At 40.8% G+C, this 20005-nt stretch overlaps 1 protein-coding gene across 1 annotated transcript in view; it reads left to right on the top strand.

Annotated features, from left to right (window-relative positions):
* Positions 1-513: 513 nt before the first annotated feature.
* Positions 514-20005, top strand: part of ROCK2 (Rho associated coiled-coil containing protein kinase 2) — a 158858-nt gene continuing 139366 nt past the window's right edge. Inside the window, exon 1 of the mRNA XM_050950609.1 lies at positions 514-1064. Within this exon, the coding sequence (XP_050806566.1) occupies positions 918-1064 (147 nt within the window). The 5' untranslated portion in view covers positions 514-917. The remainder of the gene's footprint in view (positions 1065-20005) is intronic.

Below are 20005 nucleotides of genomic sequence, written 5' to 3'. Positions count from 1 at the left end.
TCCACGTGCTAGGTTCGCCGCTTCCTTCACAAGCTGACTCAGCAGGAGGCGATGACGACACGGCGGGTCACCCTGCTATTTTGGCCGGGCTGAGGGCTGCCGGAGGCGGCCAGGCAAGCTGCTCAGTGCCCGCTTTTGGGGGGTGACCCAGCGCTGTCCCCGGGCTGCCGCTCGGCGCCACCCCCCGCCCCGCCCCGCCCCGCCCCGCCAGCTGAGCCGAGGGGTATAGTTAGGCAATGAGCGAGCGCGGAGCTATGTGGCCTCTGCGCCGGGCGCCGTGTCCGGCCGCTCGGAGCGGAGGCTTGTGGGTAAGGGAGGCCGGCTGCTGGGTGTCAGGCTGAGGGGCGGGAGCCGGAGAATGGGGGCGGCGGGAGGCAGCGGCAGGGACAGTGACTCGCTGCGGGCGGCGGCCGCCCCGCGGACTGAGTGACACGGCGAGAGAGGGGCAGCAGCGAGCCTCACGCCGCCGCCGGGAGTCGCTTCTCCCGCCCAGCCGCCGCCGGAGGAGCGCCGCCCGCCGCCCGCCGCTTTCCCTCCGCCGCGGCGGGTGTTTGGTTGGTGCAATGGCCAGGCCGGTGCCGGAGACCCGGCAGTGACTCGGTGCCCGCCCAGAGCCGTCCTGAGCGGGGTGGGGGAGTCGGGGCCGCCGCGGGAATCTCTCTCCCCCCGCCCCGGCCGCCGCTCCGCGCTGTTCATGCCTTTGCAGCTGAGAGGTGCCCAGGGGCGGAGCAGCCTCAGCAGCGCCCAGTCGGGGAGCTTCCCCTCTGCTCCCCGCCCTGCGCCTGAGACAGGGCCCAGACCCGGCCGGGAGCACCCAGCTTCTCCGCAGCGCTAGGCCCCGGAGCGGATACCGGGGCCGGCATCAGCGTGATATCCTCCTGCCCGGCCGCTCGCCCAGCCCCGCGGGGAGGGGGAGGATGAGCCAGCTTCAGACAGCGAAGATGTCCGCTCCCACCCCGCCTGCGCCCCTGGAGCCCGGGGAGGGGGTGACCACGAGCCGCCAGAGGAAGCTGGAGTCCATGATCCGAGACCCTCGGTCCCCAGTCAATGTGGAAAGTTTGCTGGTGAGTTAGACCCACCCCAGGCACAATAGGGGCCGCGGGAGCCTCCGCCTCCCAGGGATGGATGGCTCGATCGATGGACAGACTGGCTGGGCGGGGTGATAAACAGCGCTCCCCTTGGCTTGTTCGGAGGGCAACGGTTTACTCAAACGTGGACGGGTTTTGGTAGATGTCCCCTCTTAGCGGGGTGCATACTCACAGCCCCCTTGGCTGAGGGGTTGTGTGTGTGTGTGTGTGTGTGTGTTGGGGGAAGGACTGGGAACAGAGAGAGAGTAATTCTCCATGGGTGGGTTGAGGGGAGCTCTCACTTGATGTCTTTGAAAGGGATGGTGAGTGTTTTCCCTTTGAATGAGTTTGGGAGGGTGTTGGTGCGATTCCCCCCTTGGGATCATGAGGGAAGGCCATGATGGTGAAAATGTGCTCTTGATGGCTGGCTGGCGTTGGGCAGGAGCGGGATGGGATAGTAGAGAACTACCCCCCCCCCCCCCGTGAACTTTGCCTATGTGTGTTGGAGGGGGGGGCTGTGGAGTGCTTCCTGCTTGACTGGCTGGGGGTTGGCTGAGAGGGCTTCTTTCTTGGATGATGAGGGAAATGCCTTTGGATGAGGGCAGATCGATCTTTTCCATTAGCTTTATTTGCACTTAAGTTACTCAATCTGGTATTAAGCATGGACTCTTAACATTATTTTGAGACTTGGAAGCAAATACGTTTTCCCCCTATGTAGTGTCCAGGTGTGTGCTACCTCCTCCTCGGGGCCCCCAAACTAAACCACACTTAATTACTCTGAAGTTAAAAGATGAGACTTGCGGCCCGGAGCATGATGTAGAAACAGTGCAGGAAAAGAACACGCCTAGGAAAGAAATGTATCTTGGGGATATAACAGGGACACTTATTTCCCGTAAGGGTGAATAAATGTCTCTCTGCCTTTTGTAATAGAGCATTTTTTTTCCCTATCTGAGTATGAAGTGCTGTTTCTTCTCCGGGGAAACCCATGCCTCCAAGAAGGAGTGGAAAGGGAGTATGATCTCCCCATTTGAAACATGTAAGCCCTATAAAGGTGGTGAGTGGGAGTCTCAGTGCTTTTACAGGCATCAGCTCTCCTCTGTCAGAACAGTGTTCTGAGGCAGAGAAGTCCTAGTGCCTGCAGCCTGAGTGAAAGGTTTGGATTTTTTGTTTCTTCTCTGTTCCAAGAGTTGTTCATTGAGGGCACTTATTCTGAGAGGCCATGGGAGTCGTTTGCAAAAAATGACTCAGCCTTGTTTGGCAAAAGTACAGGAACTGAGTGAACAGTGTGTGTGTGTATGTGTGTGTGTCTGTGCTGGGGGTGGTGAGGGCGAGGATGCAGGGATCTCCTGTAATGTGTATTAAGTTTTTTTCATGCCTCTAGTTGTGCTATTCCTGTCATGGATACTCAGAGCCGGTGTACTGTCATCCATGATACTTGGTGGAGAGGGTGGGAAATACTGCTGCTGATTTCCCTGGGCTCTGATAGGGTTTAACCTAGGCCAAAGCAAAGAGAGCTGCCTCCAGGCTTCACTCCCAGCATTTTCATGTCGGTATTTCATTCGGAAAACTTTGACCTATGGCCAGAAAGAGTAGTTTAAAATAGTACCACAGATCTGAAAAACTCATCAGATTAGTACTTAATGCTGGCTGATTTTTTTTTTTCTTCTTCACACTTTTTCAGCTTTTAAACTCATTATTTTTTATCCTGAGACTTGGGAGGGTATATGTTGTAAAAGTGCAGTTCTTAATGTGATCTTGAATAAAAATTGCGTGATGCAAAATTAAGACCAGTGTCTGCTTGACAATAGTTTAGCATAGTTTATACATTTTGTAACCTTACACCAGTATAATGTTAAATCAGCTTATGCAATAAATGAGCCATCACCAGAACAAGGTAAGAGGTTTATTGAATAGACTGTTAGGGCTTATTTTTTTATAGTAAAGGGCATAATTTTTTCACATACACGCCCTCTTTCTAGAATAGATACAACTTAAATATTGTTTGAAATGAATAACAATGGATGAAATGGTATAATGCTTATACACAAAACAGTAAAATTTGATCGTCTCAGTTTCATACATCTGAAATAATCAGTTATTAAAGAATTTTGTTGTTGTATGTGAAAGCTGTAGTAATTTTCCTACAGATAGTTCCACTCTTAGAGTTTGATAGTGTAGCTTTGTGAAGTTTGGCCCAGCGTTCTATGCTTGTTTTCTCCTAGATTGAATATGATGTACTGCATATGGAAACCTCACATTTAAGTAGAGAGGAAGGTTTCTTTATAAACAGCTGAGTTAAGGCAATTTATGCTGAAAGTAGAAATGTACTTAAAGTGGAAATACAGCGGCAGATATTGGAGATGGGGAAACAGTCTTTAAAAGACTAGTTACATTACAAAAAAGAATGTTACATTATTTTTAGGTTATGAAATGGTAACTGATCATTGTCTGACTAGGAAGAGTTTAAAACATAAACTATAGAATGGAATCTGAAGTGGAATCTGTTTCCTAATACAGTACATCTAATAAGTCATAAAACAGCTGCTGATCTGCATTTGTGAGAGTATTTTATTTTTGGTAAGCTGTAGAGAGGGAAAAATTGTTTTAATCTGCAGCACGTGGTGCAAATTTGAAAGAATTGAAAAGATGAGGTAAGAATGATCTTTCTCTGGTTATCAGTTCCATTGCTTAGCACAGGCTATGCTATTCAGTAATTACTAAATGAAGAGATTTTTGCTCTTTGCAGTCTGGAACGTGGCTAAATATTGATCGGTAGAGTCTTAGGAGCCCAGTACACAGATGCATAGAGTTTAAGGCCATCTAGTCTGGCCTCTTGTACATAAGAGGCCGTTACATTTCAACCAGCTACCTTTTATTGAGCTCAGTATCTTGTTTGATGGTAGCATATCTTCCACAAAGACATCCAGTTTTGATCTGAAGATATCAAGAGATGGAGAATTCACCACTTCCCTTGATAATTTGTTCTAAAGGTTAATCACCCTCACTGTTTTTGTTTGTAAAATGTGCCTTATGTCTAATTTGTCTGGCTTTAGCTTCCAACTGTTGGTTCTTGTTATGCCTTTGTCTGCAATACTGAAGAGTCTTATAGTACCCCATATTTTTTCCCTGTGAAGATACTTACATACTGCAATTAAGTCACCTTTGCCTTCTTTGTGATAAACTGAATACACTGAGCTCTTTAAATCTCATGCTTAAGGCATTTTCTCCAGCCATCAAATTATTGCTGTGCCTCTTTTCTGCACCACTCCAATTTTTCAAGGTCCTTTTTAAAATATGCACCCCAGAAATGTATGCAGTATTCTGGTATTGGTCTCAGTGATGCCACAGACAGGCATAAAAACCCCAACGAGTTCGGTGGCACCTTAAAGGCTAATGAATTTATTTGGGCATAAGCTTTCATGGGTAAAAAAAACTTGAATCTGAAGAAGTGGGTTTTTTACCCATGAAAGTTTATGCTGAAATAAATCTGTTAGTGCCACCGGACTCCGCATGGTTTTTGTGAATACAGGCTAACACGGCTACCCCTCTGATAATAGACAGACATAAATTGTTTTCCTATTCTTACCTACTACTCCTCTTGTATATCTAAAGATTGCATTAGTTCTTTTTGCCACAGCATCACTCTTCAGTGGGAGCTCATGTTGAGTTGCTTGTCCACTGTGTTCCCTAATTCTTTTTCAGAATCACTGTTTTCCAGTACATAGTCATCTATTCTGTAGGTACGGCCTGCATTTTCCCCCTTTAGATGTATGACTTAATGTTTGAGTGTATTAAAACATGTTTTGTTTGAATGGGCCCAGCTTACTAAGTGATGCAGATTGCTTTGTAGGTCTCATCATTGTTTACCATTCTGTCAGTCTGTCATTCTCAAATTTATTGGAAGTGATTTTATATTTACTTCCAGATCATTGATTAAAATGTTGAATACACTGACCTAAGCACCAGTGTGGACAGTGTTATGTCCCCAGGAGAAAATCTCTACTGCCTCTTGTGGAGTTGGATTATTACGTAGAGCGTCTCTCCAGATGAGCTACAGCAGTGCATCTGCACCAATGTAGCACTTCTAGTGTAGACTAGCCCTTAGTCAACGTCAGGGTTCCTAAATAATTCTGGTTTATTGATCCAAAATCCCTCTCCACCTGCCTTTTTTTTTTTTTTTTTTGATCTTTATAATTCCAGAAGTTTGATTAAGGAGCAAAAGTAGCTGAAAATATGAGCTTTTATAGCAGTAGAACTGCTTGACTTTTGTTGCTTGTTCATCATTTGCAAACAGTCTTAATAGTAGTCTTCCTAGTAGAGCTGACCAGAGGATGACAATTCTGTTTCGTTGCAGATTTCTTGGTTTGAAAATCTGTTTCTATTCTGCATTGGAATAGAAACAAAACTTTTCATTTTGGCAAAAACGTTCCAATAAGTTCTTCTTCTTTAGGTCTTGTTGCTGCAAACTCATCCATGTGGGTGGACCCCTGTGCAGCCCCATTGACTTCTGCATAGGGACTGTCTGCTGTAAAGATCAGCATGAATCAGTGTACAAAATTGAGTCCTTAATTAGCACCCTTTCTCTTATCAGTAACTGCAGTGATTTAAGGGAAAATGAACTATACAGTTTTGTGAATTAACTGTTTTTTCTCATTTAAAAAATGTAGATTGAAATAAATGTAGGGTGACTTGGTTAACCTTCCTCCCACCAAGTGGAGGATGAATGTATGTATTCATAAAAAAAAAAAAACTGTCTATAGTAAATCTAACTTCATGTTTTGAATTATGGAATATTCTTCTCTTAGCTACTAACTTATTATAAATACAAATCTGTATCAAAAATAATTGGTCTAATTGTTAGCTGAAGGTTTCCAGTCTATTGAATTCAAAACTTTGGTTACATTAAAAAAAAAAAAAGCCTTATCTCCACTGTTCTCTTAATACATATTGGGGCTTGCCAGTGTTTCATCTGTAGAAAGTAACAGTGACCATATCACTTGAATGGAGAAGCTGTGTGTATATTTTAAGAATGTAAGTGATTGAGTCCTAAGAAATAGATTACATGGTAAAGAAAAAATAATAATGGATTAAATTTTATTCTTACTCAAACTTTGCTTAAGCTGTTACCAAAACCACCAAATGTTTTTAGTAACAGATTTATTTAAAATACTTTTTTCAGTGGCATACAGCTTTAGTTAAGAACTAGAGTACTGTGTTTATTCTGGCAACTTTTATGAGGAATAAACATTTTTAATTAGTCTGTAACTGTGTAAACAAAACACTGAAGTTAGTGCTTAGTTCCTAAGTCACATGTACTGTGTGTCAGGCCTTCCCTACACTAGGGAAGTGTTAAAAAAAAATTCCCACCATTATTTGAAGTCCTAGTGTAGATGGGATGTCAACTGCTTGTCCTGTTCCAAGCACTATATTCATTAGAACTGCCATGAGCAAGGTTATGTGACACAGTTCTTTAAAATGGTGGAAGTGGCCACTAATGAATCTATACCATGGCTGGAATTTTACTAACAACATTGTTGCTATTTTGAGAAATTTTGGACAGAATTCTCTAGTGTAGGCAGGGCCTTATTCAATTACAGGTGCTTGTTGGAAGCAGCTCTAACACTCTGGTTTTCTATGTTAATGTGCTGTTGTGACAGTTACTGAAATAGTTTACATATTCAAAATATTTTTGCATAAAATGACATGCAACTAAAATGAAAATCATTCCGATTTTGACTTGGCTATTGCTATTACTATATTGTACTCCATGTCTCTTTCACATAGAAAACATAATTTACCATATTATATATATATAATATAGTAGGTGATTTATGCCTATTTAATTGGTGACTGACAGTTTAGTGCTGTTTTGATGCTGTAATGATCTCTGGTTAACATAACAGGAAAACAGAAAATTGCAATATCTTCAAGTTACTGCACATTAATATAAACATCTTAGGGGGTGGAGGGAGGGGGTTAGTACCAGTTCCCACTATATTTAGGTTGTCTAATGCTTTTCCGTATGAAAAATTCTTGCAACTTTTATTTGAGATTCTTTACTATTTCCATTTCTTTTGTAGGGGGGAGGAAGGGGGAAACAATCCTTTGAAATTTGGCAGGGAGAAAACTCTGAGCCAACCTCCCTCCCACCCATGAAATTTGTTCAGGGTTTAGCTGAAAGAGAAACTTCTGAAAATTGCCATTTCTCTTCTGTTGCTTGTAGTGTTGCCAGAATAATAACCGAATGTAAACATTCTGATATAAGCCTGGACCCCTACTGCAGCAGCATTTAGACACTGCACTGGGATGGGAATCCTGGGAGTGGACATCCTCTCTGGAAGTGGGAGGATAGCTGAGCCAAGCTCCTCTCAACCCCTTCCCCCAAAATATAGCATATAGCCTTAGTGGTCCTTCTTTTCCCTCAACACCCCCCCCCGCCCCCAATCTATGTGGGCACCACATGGGGAAGGAGCTCCGGCTACTGCTTTGGGAGGAGAGAGAGAGAGCTGGATTCCCACCGCCCTCCTATATATATATATATATATAAATAAAATACACCTTTTTTCTAACTTTTGAGTGCTTAACTTTTCAACTTAAATAATAATCTTGTAACTTGAGCTTTTAAAAAGTATAATTTCTGAGAAATAATGTATGATTGTGTAATACAACCCTATCATAGCAGTTCTGTCCAAGGGAGCAGAATTAATGTTGCACACACAGTCTAAACTTTTGAATTCTTTAGTGTGGAACTTTAATGTTCACTTAATGCAATTTTTTTAGTGGAATATGTCTTCAGTTTGTAAAAAAAGTGTTTTGGGATGGAATCATTCACATTGACAGTGAAAAGTGATAGCTAAGAAAAATGAAGAGACTCTCAGGTAATCAAATGTTGTTTAAAGCTGCTGGCTTAGTGAAAATAAGGAGAGCATTTTAATGAACATTGTATACATACAACCCACTAATTCATAGAGGCATTTTTGGGGTCCTGATCTTGCAGTGAATTCACCCATGTGGATCAGGGCGTTAACTTAAATATCTTAATATCAAGTCAGTTTGGCTTGGTAATTTATTTAGGCACGTATAAATTTGGACTGTAGGCTACTGACTCCCTTTTCTCCTTCTTTGACTGAAGACAACAACTCCTTGAATTACTCATGTATCAAGGTGATGCTGACAGCTTGTTCTTGTAGTATAGTCACCAACGTTTACTTTTTTGTTGTTCTTTAGTTAATAGTGTCTCCTGGAACCTCAGACCATTATGAAAATTTTTTTTTTGAGCGATACCCATATCAATGTGATAGTCACTTGAAACAGACCGGGGGTGAACTAGAAATAGAATGCCATATTTTTGTATGGTAGAACTTTACTGTCTAGCAATGTGAAAATATGCAAACCCCAATAATATTTTCCTAGAAAGCCACAGTTACATTGAACTGTTGCTAAGGAGTGGCATAGTGTTATTGTGAGGAGACTTCAGGACTGAATTTACTTATATTATGAATTATTAGCCTAAAAAACTAAAACCACAAAGCCTTTGTATTCTGGGTTCCTTGAACTTGCTGCAAAAACCACCCATTGATACAGAATCTTCTTCCAGAATTCAAGCTTGTTTCTAGCTGTTATGTTTGCAAAGAAAATCTTCAAAATGTAAACTGAGTTATTCAATGCTGTCTGCCTGAGTGTTTTGGTAGCCTGAAACGATAGGTTTGAGAGATGTGAATCGCTCAGTCCCTCTTAATGATGTGTTATCTCTGAAACCCAAAGAAGACCATTTAAATGTCAGCATTAACTATTTCACTTCTGTTCTTTTTAGCAGAAATATCCGCTTACTATACTTATCTCATGTGTGCTTTTCATGTTTTTTGGGGTGGCAGGTGCCCCAGTTATTTCCTACTTAGCTGCCAGTGTCTAGCCAACAGTGCAGTTATGTATTATCAATACTAAAAACCTGTAACACGACAAACTGAAAATATGGAGACTGCAAAATAAACTGATGTTGTATAAATGTATTGTCATTTTTCTTATTCAATAAACTATTTTTTAAAAATGTACATTAATTTGCTCTCAGGCTTAGTATACTATATCAGAACAACACAGAATCCATGATGCTTTGTTAAAGGGCAAGCAGCTGACATTGTTTATGAATATGTTGAATAGCACTGGTCTCAGTACAGATCCTTGGGGGACCCCCTATTTACCTCTCTCCACTGTGAAAACTAACCATTTGCTTTTATCCTTTGTTTCTTATCTTTTAACCACTTACTGATCAGTGAGAGGACTTTTCCTCTTATCCATGATTGCTTAGCTTGCTTAAGTGCAGTGTAGTGGTCTTGTTGGTCCCAGGATATTAGAAAGAAAAGGTGGGTGAGGTAATGTTTTATTAGACCAACTTCTGTTGGTGAGAGAGACAAACTTTTAAGCTTCTCCAGGGCTGGGAAAGGAACTCCCAGTGTCATGGCAAAATGTAAGGTGGATCACATTATTTAGCATTAGTAGTTAGAACGTATTGTAAGGACCTTTCCAGGTAGAGTGGACTGTTACACCTCTGCAGTCATAGGACAAAAAGAGGGAGTTTAGTGGGTTACAGATTATTGTAATAAGCCATAAATCCAGTGTCTCTGTTCAGTCCATGATTTTTGGTGTCTAGCAGAGTAATGAATTTAGCCTCCCAGGCTCATCTTTTTAAAGTGTTGTGCATGTTTCCTTTGAGGTTGAGGACTAATAGGTCAGATATAGAGTGATCACTTTGTGATTGGGTGTTTTTGTCTTTTATCATCTTCCTGTGTGAGTTCATTCGAGGGCGTAGTGATTGTCTGGTTTCACCCAAATAGTTGTTGTTGGGGCATTTAGTGTGCTGGATCAGATATACCACATTTGTAGTAGGCATGTGTAGGATCCATAGATGTTAAAAGGTATGTTATGGAGGGTGTTGATCATTTTATTAGTGGAGATATGTCTGCAGGTTTTGTATGTGGTGTTCTGGCAGGGTCTGGTGCCGCTTTGAGTTGGTATAGCCTGGTCTGTGGGGGGCTTGCTTCTGATGATGATGAGCTTGGAGAGACTGGGGGGTTGTTTGAAGGTCAGAAGTGGGGGTTCAGAGAAGATTTCTTTCAGGATGAGGTCCCCATCAAATATGGGTTGTAGTTGTTTGATGATATCCCATATGGATTCTAAAGGTGTTAGAGGGGTTTTTATTTTTGTATCGAAGCAGGTTCTCTCAGGGTATTTGGGTGGCCTGTTCCATAATGTTATCTACTCTTCTTGCGGAGAGTTCTTGTTTGGTGAAGATGGTTTTAAGCATGTTAAGATATTTATCGCAGACTTTCTCCTTGAAGCATATTCTGTGGTATCTGAGTGCCAGGCTATAGATAACAGCTTTCTTGGTATGTTTGGGGTTGTCAATGGATCTTTGAAGGTAAGTGGTGTGATCTGTACGTTTCTTGTCTATGGCTGTCTGTCTCTAAGGTTCCATTGTTGAAGCTGATTGTGGTGAACAGGAAGTTGATGCTAGTGTGGGAGTGTTCCAGAGAGAGTTCTGTGGAGGGGTGGTGGTGGTTGTGGAAATCTATGAGGGAGTTTAAGCTGTCTGTCCAGAGGATGAAAATATTGGCAATGTATCTCAGGTATATCATTGGTTTTGTGATACATTTGTCCAGACATTCTTCTTCAAGTCAGCCTGTCAAGGTTCCTTCCCCACTCTGAACTTTAGGGTACAGATGTGGGGACGTGCATGGACACTTCTAACTTAACTAAGCTTAACTACCAGCTTAGATCTGGTATTGCTGCCACCATTTACAAGCACTCCCTTGGGTAGCCTTGAGAAACTTCCCCAATTCCCTGGTGAACACAGATCCAAACCCCTTGGATCTGAAAACAAGGAGAAATTAACCATCCCCCTTCCTTTCTCCCACCAACTCCTGGTGGATCCAGATCCAACCCCCTTGGATCTAAAAAACAAGGAAAAATCAATCAGATATTAAGAAAAAAGGCTTTTACTTAAAAAAAAAAAAAAAAAAAAAAAAAAAAAAAAAAAAAAGGTAAAAGAAAACCGTCTGGGAGAGATTAGCATACCAGCTACTCTCACGGACAACAGATTCAAAACACAGAGGATGTTCCTCTGGGCAAAAACTTTAATACACACAAGAATACCCAAATTTGATAATACCCTTAATGGTACCAAGACAAGTTACAAAGAAAATAAACATAAAGCTATTTATCCCTTTCTAAATCTTACTACTCTGATAAGAGGCTGGTTCCTTGATCTTTTCTACTGTGGCTGAAACTGAAACTGACTAAACAAAGGAAAACTTCCCTCGTTCCTTTTGAAACATCTTGTTCCCCCATTGGTTTCTCTGGTCAAGTGTCAGCTAGGCTAGGTGAACTTCTTAACCCTTTACAGGTAAAAGAGGCATTAACCCTTAACTATCTGTTTATGACACAGCCTGTGAAGAGATTGGCATATTGAGGAGCCATAGAATGATAGAATCATATGACTGGAAGGGATCCCGAGAGGTCATTGTAAGGTGGGTGCATAACTGACTGGATAACCGTATTCAGAAAGTAGTTATTAATGGAAAGGTATAACAAGTGGGGTTCCGCAGGGGTCTGTTTTGGAACTGGCTCTGTTCAATATCTTCATCAACGACTTAAATATTGGCATAGAAAGTACACTTATTTAAGTTTGCAGATGATACCAAACTGGGAGGGATTGCAACTGCTTCGAAGGATAGAGTCATAATTCAAAATGATCTGGACAAATTGGAGAAATGTTCTGAGGTAAACAGGATGAAGTTTCACAAAGACAAATGAAAGTGCTCCACTTAGGAAGGAACAAGACTGTGAAGGAAGGCTGAAAGAATTGAGTTTGTTTAGTTTGGAAAAGAGAAGACTGAGAGGGGACATGATAGCAGTTTTCAGGTATCTAAAAGGGTGCCATAAGGAAGAGGAGGGAGAAAACAACTTGTTCACCTTACCCTCTAAGGATAGAACAAGGATCAGTGAGCTTAAACTGCAGCAAAGGAGGTTTAGGTTGGACATTAGGAAAAAGTTCCTAACTGTCAGGGTGGTTAAACACTGGAATAAATTGCCTAGGGAGGTTGTGGAATCTCCATCTCTGGAGATATTTAAGAGTAGGTTAGATAAATGTCTGTTAGGGATGGTCTAGGCAGTATTTGGCCCTGCCATGAGGGCAGGATTCTGGACTCGATGACCTCTCGACGTCCCTTCCAGTCCTAGAATCTATGAATCTAGTCCAGTCCCCTGCCCTCATGGCAGGACTAAGTATTATTTAGACCATCTGTGACAGGTGTTTGTCTAACTTGCGCTTAAAAATCTCCAATGGTGCAGATTCCACAACCTCCCTAGGCAATTTAGTCCAGTGTTTAACCACCGAGACATTTAGGAAGTTTTCCCTAATGTCCAGCCTAAACCGCGTTTCCTGCAATTTAAGCCCATTGCTTCTTGTCCTATCCTCAGAGGTTAAGGAGAACAATTTTTCTCCCTCCTCCTTGTAACAACCTTTTATGTACTTGAAAACTGTTTCAGGTCCCCTCTGTCTTCTCTTCTCCAGACTAAACAAACCCAATTTTTTCAATTTTCCCTCATACGTCATGTTTTCTAGACCGTTATTTTTGTGTGCGCGCTCCTTTCTGGACTTTCTTCAATTTATTCACATCTTTCCTGAAATTTGGCACCCAGGGCTGAACACAATACTCCAGTTGAGGCCTAATCAGCCCAGAGTAGACCAGTAGAATTACTTCTTGTATCTTGGTTACAGTACTCTTGTTCATACATCAGAGAATGTGTTGTTGTTTTTTTTTTTGCAACAGTGTTACCAGTTGACTTCTATTTAGCTTGTGATCCACTATGATCCCCCAAATCCCTTTCTGCAGTACTACTTCTTATGCAGTGATTTCCCATTTTGTATATATGCAACTGATTGATCCTTCCTAAGTGGAGTACATTGCATTTGTCCTTATTGCATTTCATCCTCTTTACTTCAGACCACTTTTCCAGTTTGTCCAGGTCATTCTGAATTTTAATCAAAATCATTGATAAAGATATTGAACAGAACCAGACCCAGAACTGATCCTTCTGGGACCCCACTCGTTATGCCGTTCTACATGACCGTGAACCACTGATAATTACTCTCTGGGAACAGTTTTCCAACCAGTTATGCACCCACCTTATGCATCCAGAAGGCTTGTTACGCTGTCAAAGAAAGCTATTGGGTTGGTTTGACATGATTTGTTCATGACAAATCCATGCTGACTGTTACTTATCACCTTATTATCTTCTAGATGTTTGCAAATTAATTGTTTAATTATTTGCTCCATTATCTTTCTGGGTACAGAAGTTAAGCTGGCTGGTCTGTAATTCCTCAGCTTGTCCTTGTTTCTCTTTTTATAGATTGGCACTATATTTGCCCTTTTCCAGTCTTCTGGGCTCTCTCCTGTCTTCCATGGCTTTAAAAAAAAATTGTTAATAGCTCAGATATCTTCTCAGTGAGTTCCTTGAGTATTCTAGTTTGCTTTTCATCAGCCCTGGTGACTTGAAGACATCTAATTTGTCTAAGTAATTTTTATGATGATCTTTTCCTATTTTAGCCTCTGATCCTACCTCATTTTCATTGGCATTCGCTATGTTGGACGTCCAATCATCACCAACCTTCTTGGTGAAAATGGAAACAAAGAAGTCATTAAGCACCTCTGCCATTTCCACATCTTCTGTTATTGTCTCTCTCCTGCCTCCCCCCCATTGAGTAATGGACCTACTCTGTTCTTAGTCTTCTCTCTTGCTTCTAATGTATTTGTAGAATGTTTTCTTGTTACCTATGTCTCTAGTTAGTTTAATCTCATTTTGTGACTTGGCCTTTCTGATTTTATCCCTACATACTTAAGTTATTTGTTTATATTCATTCTTTTTAATTTGACTTAGTTTCCACTATTTTTGTAGGACTCTCTTTTGTGCTTCAGATATTTGAAGATCTCCTGGTTAAGCCTGTGTGGTCTCTTACCATACTTCCTATCTTTGGCATGAAGTGGGACAGTTTGCACTTGTGTCCTTAATAATGTCTCTTTGGAAAAACTGCCAGCTGTTTTGAACTGTTTTTCCTCTTAACCTTGCTTCCCATGGGATTTTACCTACCAATTACTGAAGTCTGCCCTCTTGAAATCCATTATTTTTATTGTGCTGTCTTCCCCTCCTACCATTCCTTCCAATCATGAACATTATCAGTTCATGATCTCTTTCACCTAAACTGCCTTCCAGTTTCCTATTCTTAACCAGTTCCTCCCTATTTAATCCTAATACCCAGGCCTGTTCCCATGTGTGGACAACGTGTATGTTGTAGAATGTAAAATTGTTATGGGTGAAGATGAAATGGATGAGTTTGGCAATATTTTTAGGGTAGATATCTGAGGGTTGTCTATTGCCTCAAAGATATTTGTGTCCTGGAGGAAGCTACTTCTTTGTGTGGTGAGTGATTTGAGGATGGTTTCTATAATTCCCAGTATTCCTTCACTGCCCTGGTTTTCTTGTTTGTGTATCTTATGAAGAATGTAGAAGGTCTTTGGATGAGTTCATGGGGTATGAGTTTGTAGACTCTCTAGGAGTGGTTTGGGGAAGTATATGATATCCTTAAGTGACTGGGTAAATTGTGATGTGGGGTCTTCTTTGAATTCTTTATAGTAAGTGGTGTCAGAGAATTGTTGATTTGTCTCGTTAACTTAGTCATCACAGTTGATGACTACAATGAACTACTCTCTTGAATGAACTCACACAGGAAATTGGTAAAAGATAAAACTAGGGCTTTGGAGCAGAGTCTGGAGCTGGAGCACGGAACAGCTCCGGAGCAGTGGAGCTGCAGGTTTTTGCCTGGAGCTGGAGCGGAGCTGGAGTACAGCTCCAAAGCCCTGGATAAAACACCCTATCAGTCCTCATTCTTAAAGGAAACCTGCACAGTACTGTAAAAAGTCAAGCCTGGGAGTTAAATTCATTATTCTGCTAGATACCAAAATCATGTACTGAACAGAGATACTGGATTTTATGGTTTATTACAATAATCTTTAACCCATTAACCTCTCTTTTTGTCCTATGACTTCAGAGATGTTAATGGGCCACTGTACGCCTCTACCTTGATATAACGCGACCCGATATAACACGAATTCAGATATAACGCTGTAAAGCAGTACTCTGAGGGGGCGGGGTTGCGCACTCCAGTGGATCAAAGCAAGTTCGATATAATGCGGTTTCACTATAACACAGTAAGATTTCTTGGCTCCGGAGGACAGCGTTATATCGAGGTAGAGGTATAGCTTGAATGGTCACTTAAATTATGCTAAACAATGTGTTCCATCTTGCATTTTGCTCTGACACTGGACGTTCCTTTCCCAGACTTGAAGATGAACTCTGTGTGCTTTGAAAGTTTCTCACCAACAGAAGTTGGTTAAATAAAAGATATTACCTCACCCTCTTTATCTCTCTAGTTTGCTTAATAGCTTTTGGTGAGGGACTTGTTAAAGGCTTTCTGAAAGTCCAAGTATGCTGTATCCACTTGATCACCCTTCTCCATGTTTGTTGAAGGTCCTCACCCAAAATAATTCTAATAGATTGGTGAGGCATAATTTCCCTTTAAAAAAGCCATGTTGACTCTTCCCCAACATATCATGTTCATCTGTGTGGCTGATAATTTTATTCTTTAGTATAGTTTCAACCAATTTGCCTGTTTAGAAGTTAGACTTACTGGCTTGTAATTGCCAGGATTGCCTCTGGAGCCTTTTTTTAAAAAAATTGGCGCCTCATTAGCTATCCTCCAGTCATCTGGTACAGTGGCTGACTTAACAGGTTACATACTACAGTTAGCAATTTTGCAGTTTCATACATGAGTTCCTTCAGAACTCTTGGGTGAATACCATCTGGTCCTGGTGACTTATTAGTGTTTAATTCATCAGTTTGTTCCAAAAGCTCCTCTATTGACACCTCATTGTGGGACAGTTTGTCAGATTTATAACCTGAAAAGAATGCCTTAAGTGTGGGAGTATCCCTCACATCCTCAGCCGTGAAGACTGGTGCAAAGAATTAATTGAGCTTCTTTGCAATGGTCTTCTTGGAGGGCTCCTTTAGCATCTCAGTCATCCAGTGGCCCCACTGATTGTTTTTCAGGCTTCCTGCTTCTGGTGCACTTACAAAAATTAACATAAATTTTTTCAAATAATTTGCAAATTGATTTTCCAGTGCTTTTTTGGCCTGCGTAATTATACTTTTACAATTGACTTGCCAGAATCTATGCTCCTGTCTATTTTCCTCTGTTAGATTTGACTTCCAATTTTAAAAAGATGCCTTTTTGCCTCTAATGGCCTTCTTTACTCTGGTGTTTAGCCATGGTGGCATTTTTTGGGTCCTATTACTGTTTTTTAAAATTTAGGATATACATTTAATTTGAGCATCTATTGTGGTGTTTTTAAATAGCTTCCATGCAGTTTGCAGGCATTTCACTCAGGTGACTGTTCCTTTTAATTTCCATTTAAGTAGTCTCCTCATTTTTTGTGCAGTTCCCCCTTTTTGAAGTTAAATGCCACTGTGGTGGGTTTCTTTGGTATGTTTGCCGCCTGCAAGGTTGTTAAATTTAATTACATTGTGATAGCTATTACCGAGCAATTCATCTACATTCACCTCTTGGACCTGTGCGCCACTTAGAATTACATCAAGAATTACCTCTTCTGTTGTGAGTTCCAGGACTAGTTGCTCCAAAAAATCAGTCATTAATGATGTGTAGAAATTATCTCTGCACACTGTTCTGAGATGAAATGTATGTTCCCAGTCAATATGGGGATAGTTGAAATCCCTCATTATTATTGAGTTTTCTGTTTTTGTAGCCTTTTTAATCTTCCTGAGGATTTCACAATCACGATTACCATCACTGTCTTGGTCAGATGGTCAGTAGTTTATTTCCATTGCTGTACTCTTTTATTTTGCGAGCATGAAATTTCTGTCCATAGAGATTGTGTGATACAGTTTGATTTATTTAAGATTTTTACTATAATTAATGGTATGATTTCTATCACGTATAGTGCCACACCCCCACCAGTGCAACATACTCTGTCATTCCTGTGTATTTTGTACTCTGGTATTACCATGTCCCATCGATTGTCATCGTTCTACCAAGTTTCTGTGATGTCTATTGTATCAGTATCCTTACTTAATACTAGGTAGTCAGAGTTCACTCATATTGCTATTTAAACTCCTACATTGAAAGAGGAATGAAAGAAATAAAAACTAGGTCGGAAAGAATGAAATATACTACTTCTAAGAACTTGAAGGACATAGTGACCAGAAACAATCAGTTCAATACTATAAATCCAGATAATACTACTTTTGTTTAATAAATCAGGTAATTTTAAATGCAAAACATATTTTGAAATGTTCTGGATACATAAGAAAAACATTTTTATTTAATTAAAGAACAATTTTAAAATACTGTTTTGTGCATTTGGAATTGAATTTCAGTTTCCATCACATGTATAAAAAAAAAAATCTACAATTTACCATTTTTGTACCAAAAATGTAGAAATTAAAAATCTGAATAAATGTCTGTTAAGCTATAGAATGATTTAAATAAATGTATGTAGATAGTGTATATCTCCCTGCTTAGTAAAAAGAAGAACCAAAGATAGTATAAAGTAGATATTTAGTTGCAAATTAACATGTTTTAATGGTAACCAACCAATGAGAATCAAGACTTCTGTAGGAAAATAACTAAAAAGGACAAATGCAAAATAATATTAAATAAATTATTTAAATTAAAGTTTCCTGCTTGCTGATTTAAGTTATGATTAAAATAAGTAATTTAAATCACTCCAACCTCCTCATTTATGAAATCAGATAATCCACAATGAGTCTTCCAGTCACAAGTGCAAATTAGTGAGTTACTACTGTACTAAAACAAAAAACAAAAAAACAAACCACCCAGATGTGAGCATCCTACCAATTAAGTAATGTACAAATAAAGTTTATATTTCTGACTGTCAACATGTTGCACAGAACGGATGCTGACTTTTAAGATTACATTATATGCAAACTATTGGACTTTTTCCAAGATAAAGTACTGTGCTGGGGTGCAGGATTGAAGAAGCAGAAAGCTTTATTTGTGCATTCTACCCCAGGATGTGACACCTAATCTTTTTCTATCTTGCTGCCAAGCCTGATTCCTAGGGCAAAAATATCCAGAAATAAAGTTTATGTGCATTATTGCTCTCTCCCCACCTCTGTTTTCTTGGAGTAAAGAAAATCTGCTGTCCTTGGAGTGTTTTTAATACAAAGCAGAGAATGTTCTGTAGTACAGAATCAAATGAGGATTATTTTTACTATTGTATTTTTTTGTTAGAGATGAACAAAACTGGGGAGATTCTGTCCTAACATTATTTGTTTCATAGAAGAGGAAAATGCATTAGCAATATTGATACTGTGGTGACTGTTTTACTGGACCTGGTGCAATGACATTGGAAGTATGTGAGGGATCAAGTGAGGATCGCTTTATTTTTTTCCCCCTCTTCAAAATATGGTTGATTATATGTCAAATATTGGGGAAAGTGATGACTCTTAGAATGTAAAAAACAGAATGCAGTTTGGGTATAGCAGAGGGTAGGGCTTTGAAACATATATTTCCAATCTGTTAGGTCAGTTTTTGCTAGATTATCAGGCTAGTATCAGCTCTGTCAGAACAGGCCAGACTTCGCTGTGGGTTAGAATGTGGACAAATATATGGGAGGTAGGAACCAGAGGCTTATTTTTAAGATAGAAGGAGGCAGCCTGAAATCCCAGTGAAGGGGACCTGTTTTATCTGGATTTCTACTGATTTAACATGCATATGTATGCATGTTAATATGCTGTCAATACCAGAGTTTAATTATTTTGTTTTAAAAATACGTATTGCAGTTTAGGGCAGTGGTTGTTAAAAGTTTGATGTAGTGGACCATGTCTAAATCTCAAAATTAGTTGGTGTATCAGTATAATTGTGATGGATACTGTTCCTGATACTATGCTTTCAGCCAGGTCACAATCCGCTGGTGATTTGTATGGCACAGTTTGAGAAACTTCTGGTGTAGAGGATTTCAACAAGAGTTAACTAGCTTGTGGTACCTTCTGGATTTTTGCTGGATGAGAGAGGCAGAAAAAAAGAGAGGGAAATCTCCTGACAACAGAAGTTTTTGATACGGAAAAGGAAGACTAGGAAGCTTTTTATTTAAAGAATTTTGAACATAAGAATGGCCATATAGGGTCAGACCATTGGTACATCTAGCCTAGTATCGTGTCTTCTGACAGTGGCCAATGCCTAGTACTTCAGAGGGAATAAACAGAACAAGTGATCATCAAGCGATCCATCACGTGTTGTCCATTCCCTGCTTCTGGCAAACAGAGTCTGAGGACGCTTCAGAGCATGGTTCTGCATCCTTGCCCTTCCTGGCTAATAGCCATTGATGGATCTATCCTCCCCCCATGAATTTATCTAGTTCTTTTTTTAACCCTGTTATAGTCTTGGCCTTCACAACATCCAGGGACTGCGGTGGGGAGAGAGGACTCCCCCCCCCCCCGGCTCTTTCACTGCTGCAGCTTGGGGATGGGGGAGAGGCACCTATCCCTGCTGGGGAAGCTCCAGGGCCAATGGGGAGGCGCATCTCCCTGGTCGCAGCAGCTCTGGGGCTGGAGCAGAGGCATCTCTCCCCCCCTGTGCGGCCCTTGAGACCCTGCTGTGTAGCCGCGCAGCTTAGAGGGACTGCTCCAAGAAACAGTAATTTAAGGTGTCAAGAAACTTTAACTCTGTATCCCATCCCGAGGTGACATATACTCAGTCAATGTGGGGGTAGTTGAAATCCCTCATTATTATTGTTCAGGGGTTTTTGTGGTTTTTTTGTTTGTTTTTTATATAGCCTCTCTAATCT

Source organism: Gopherus flavomarginatus, chromosome 4, assembly GCF_025201925.1.
Source record: "Gopherus flavomarginatus isolate rGopFla2 chromosome 4, rGopFla2.mat.asm, whole genome shotgun sequence".
Classification (NCBI taxonomy): Eukaryota; Metazoa; Chordata; order Testudines; family Testudinidae; genus Gopherus; species Gopherus flavomarginatus.
The sequence above is the reverse complement of the archived record's forward strand: the minus strand, read 5'-3'. Positions and strand labels throughout refer to the sequence as shown.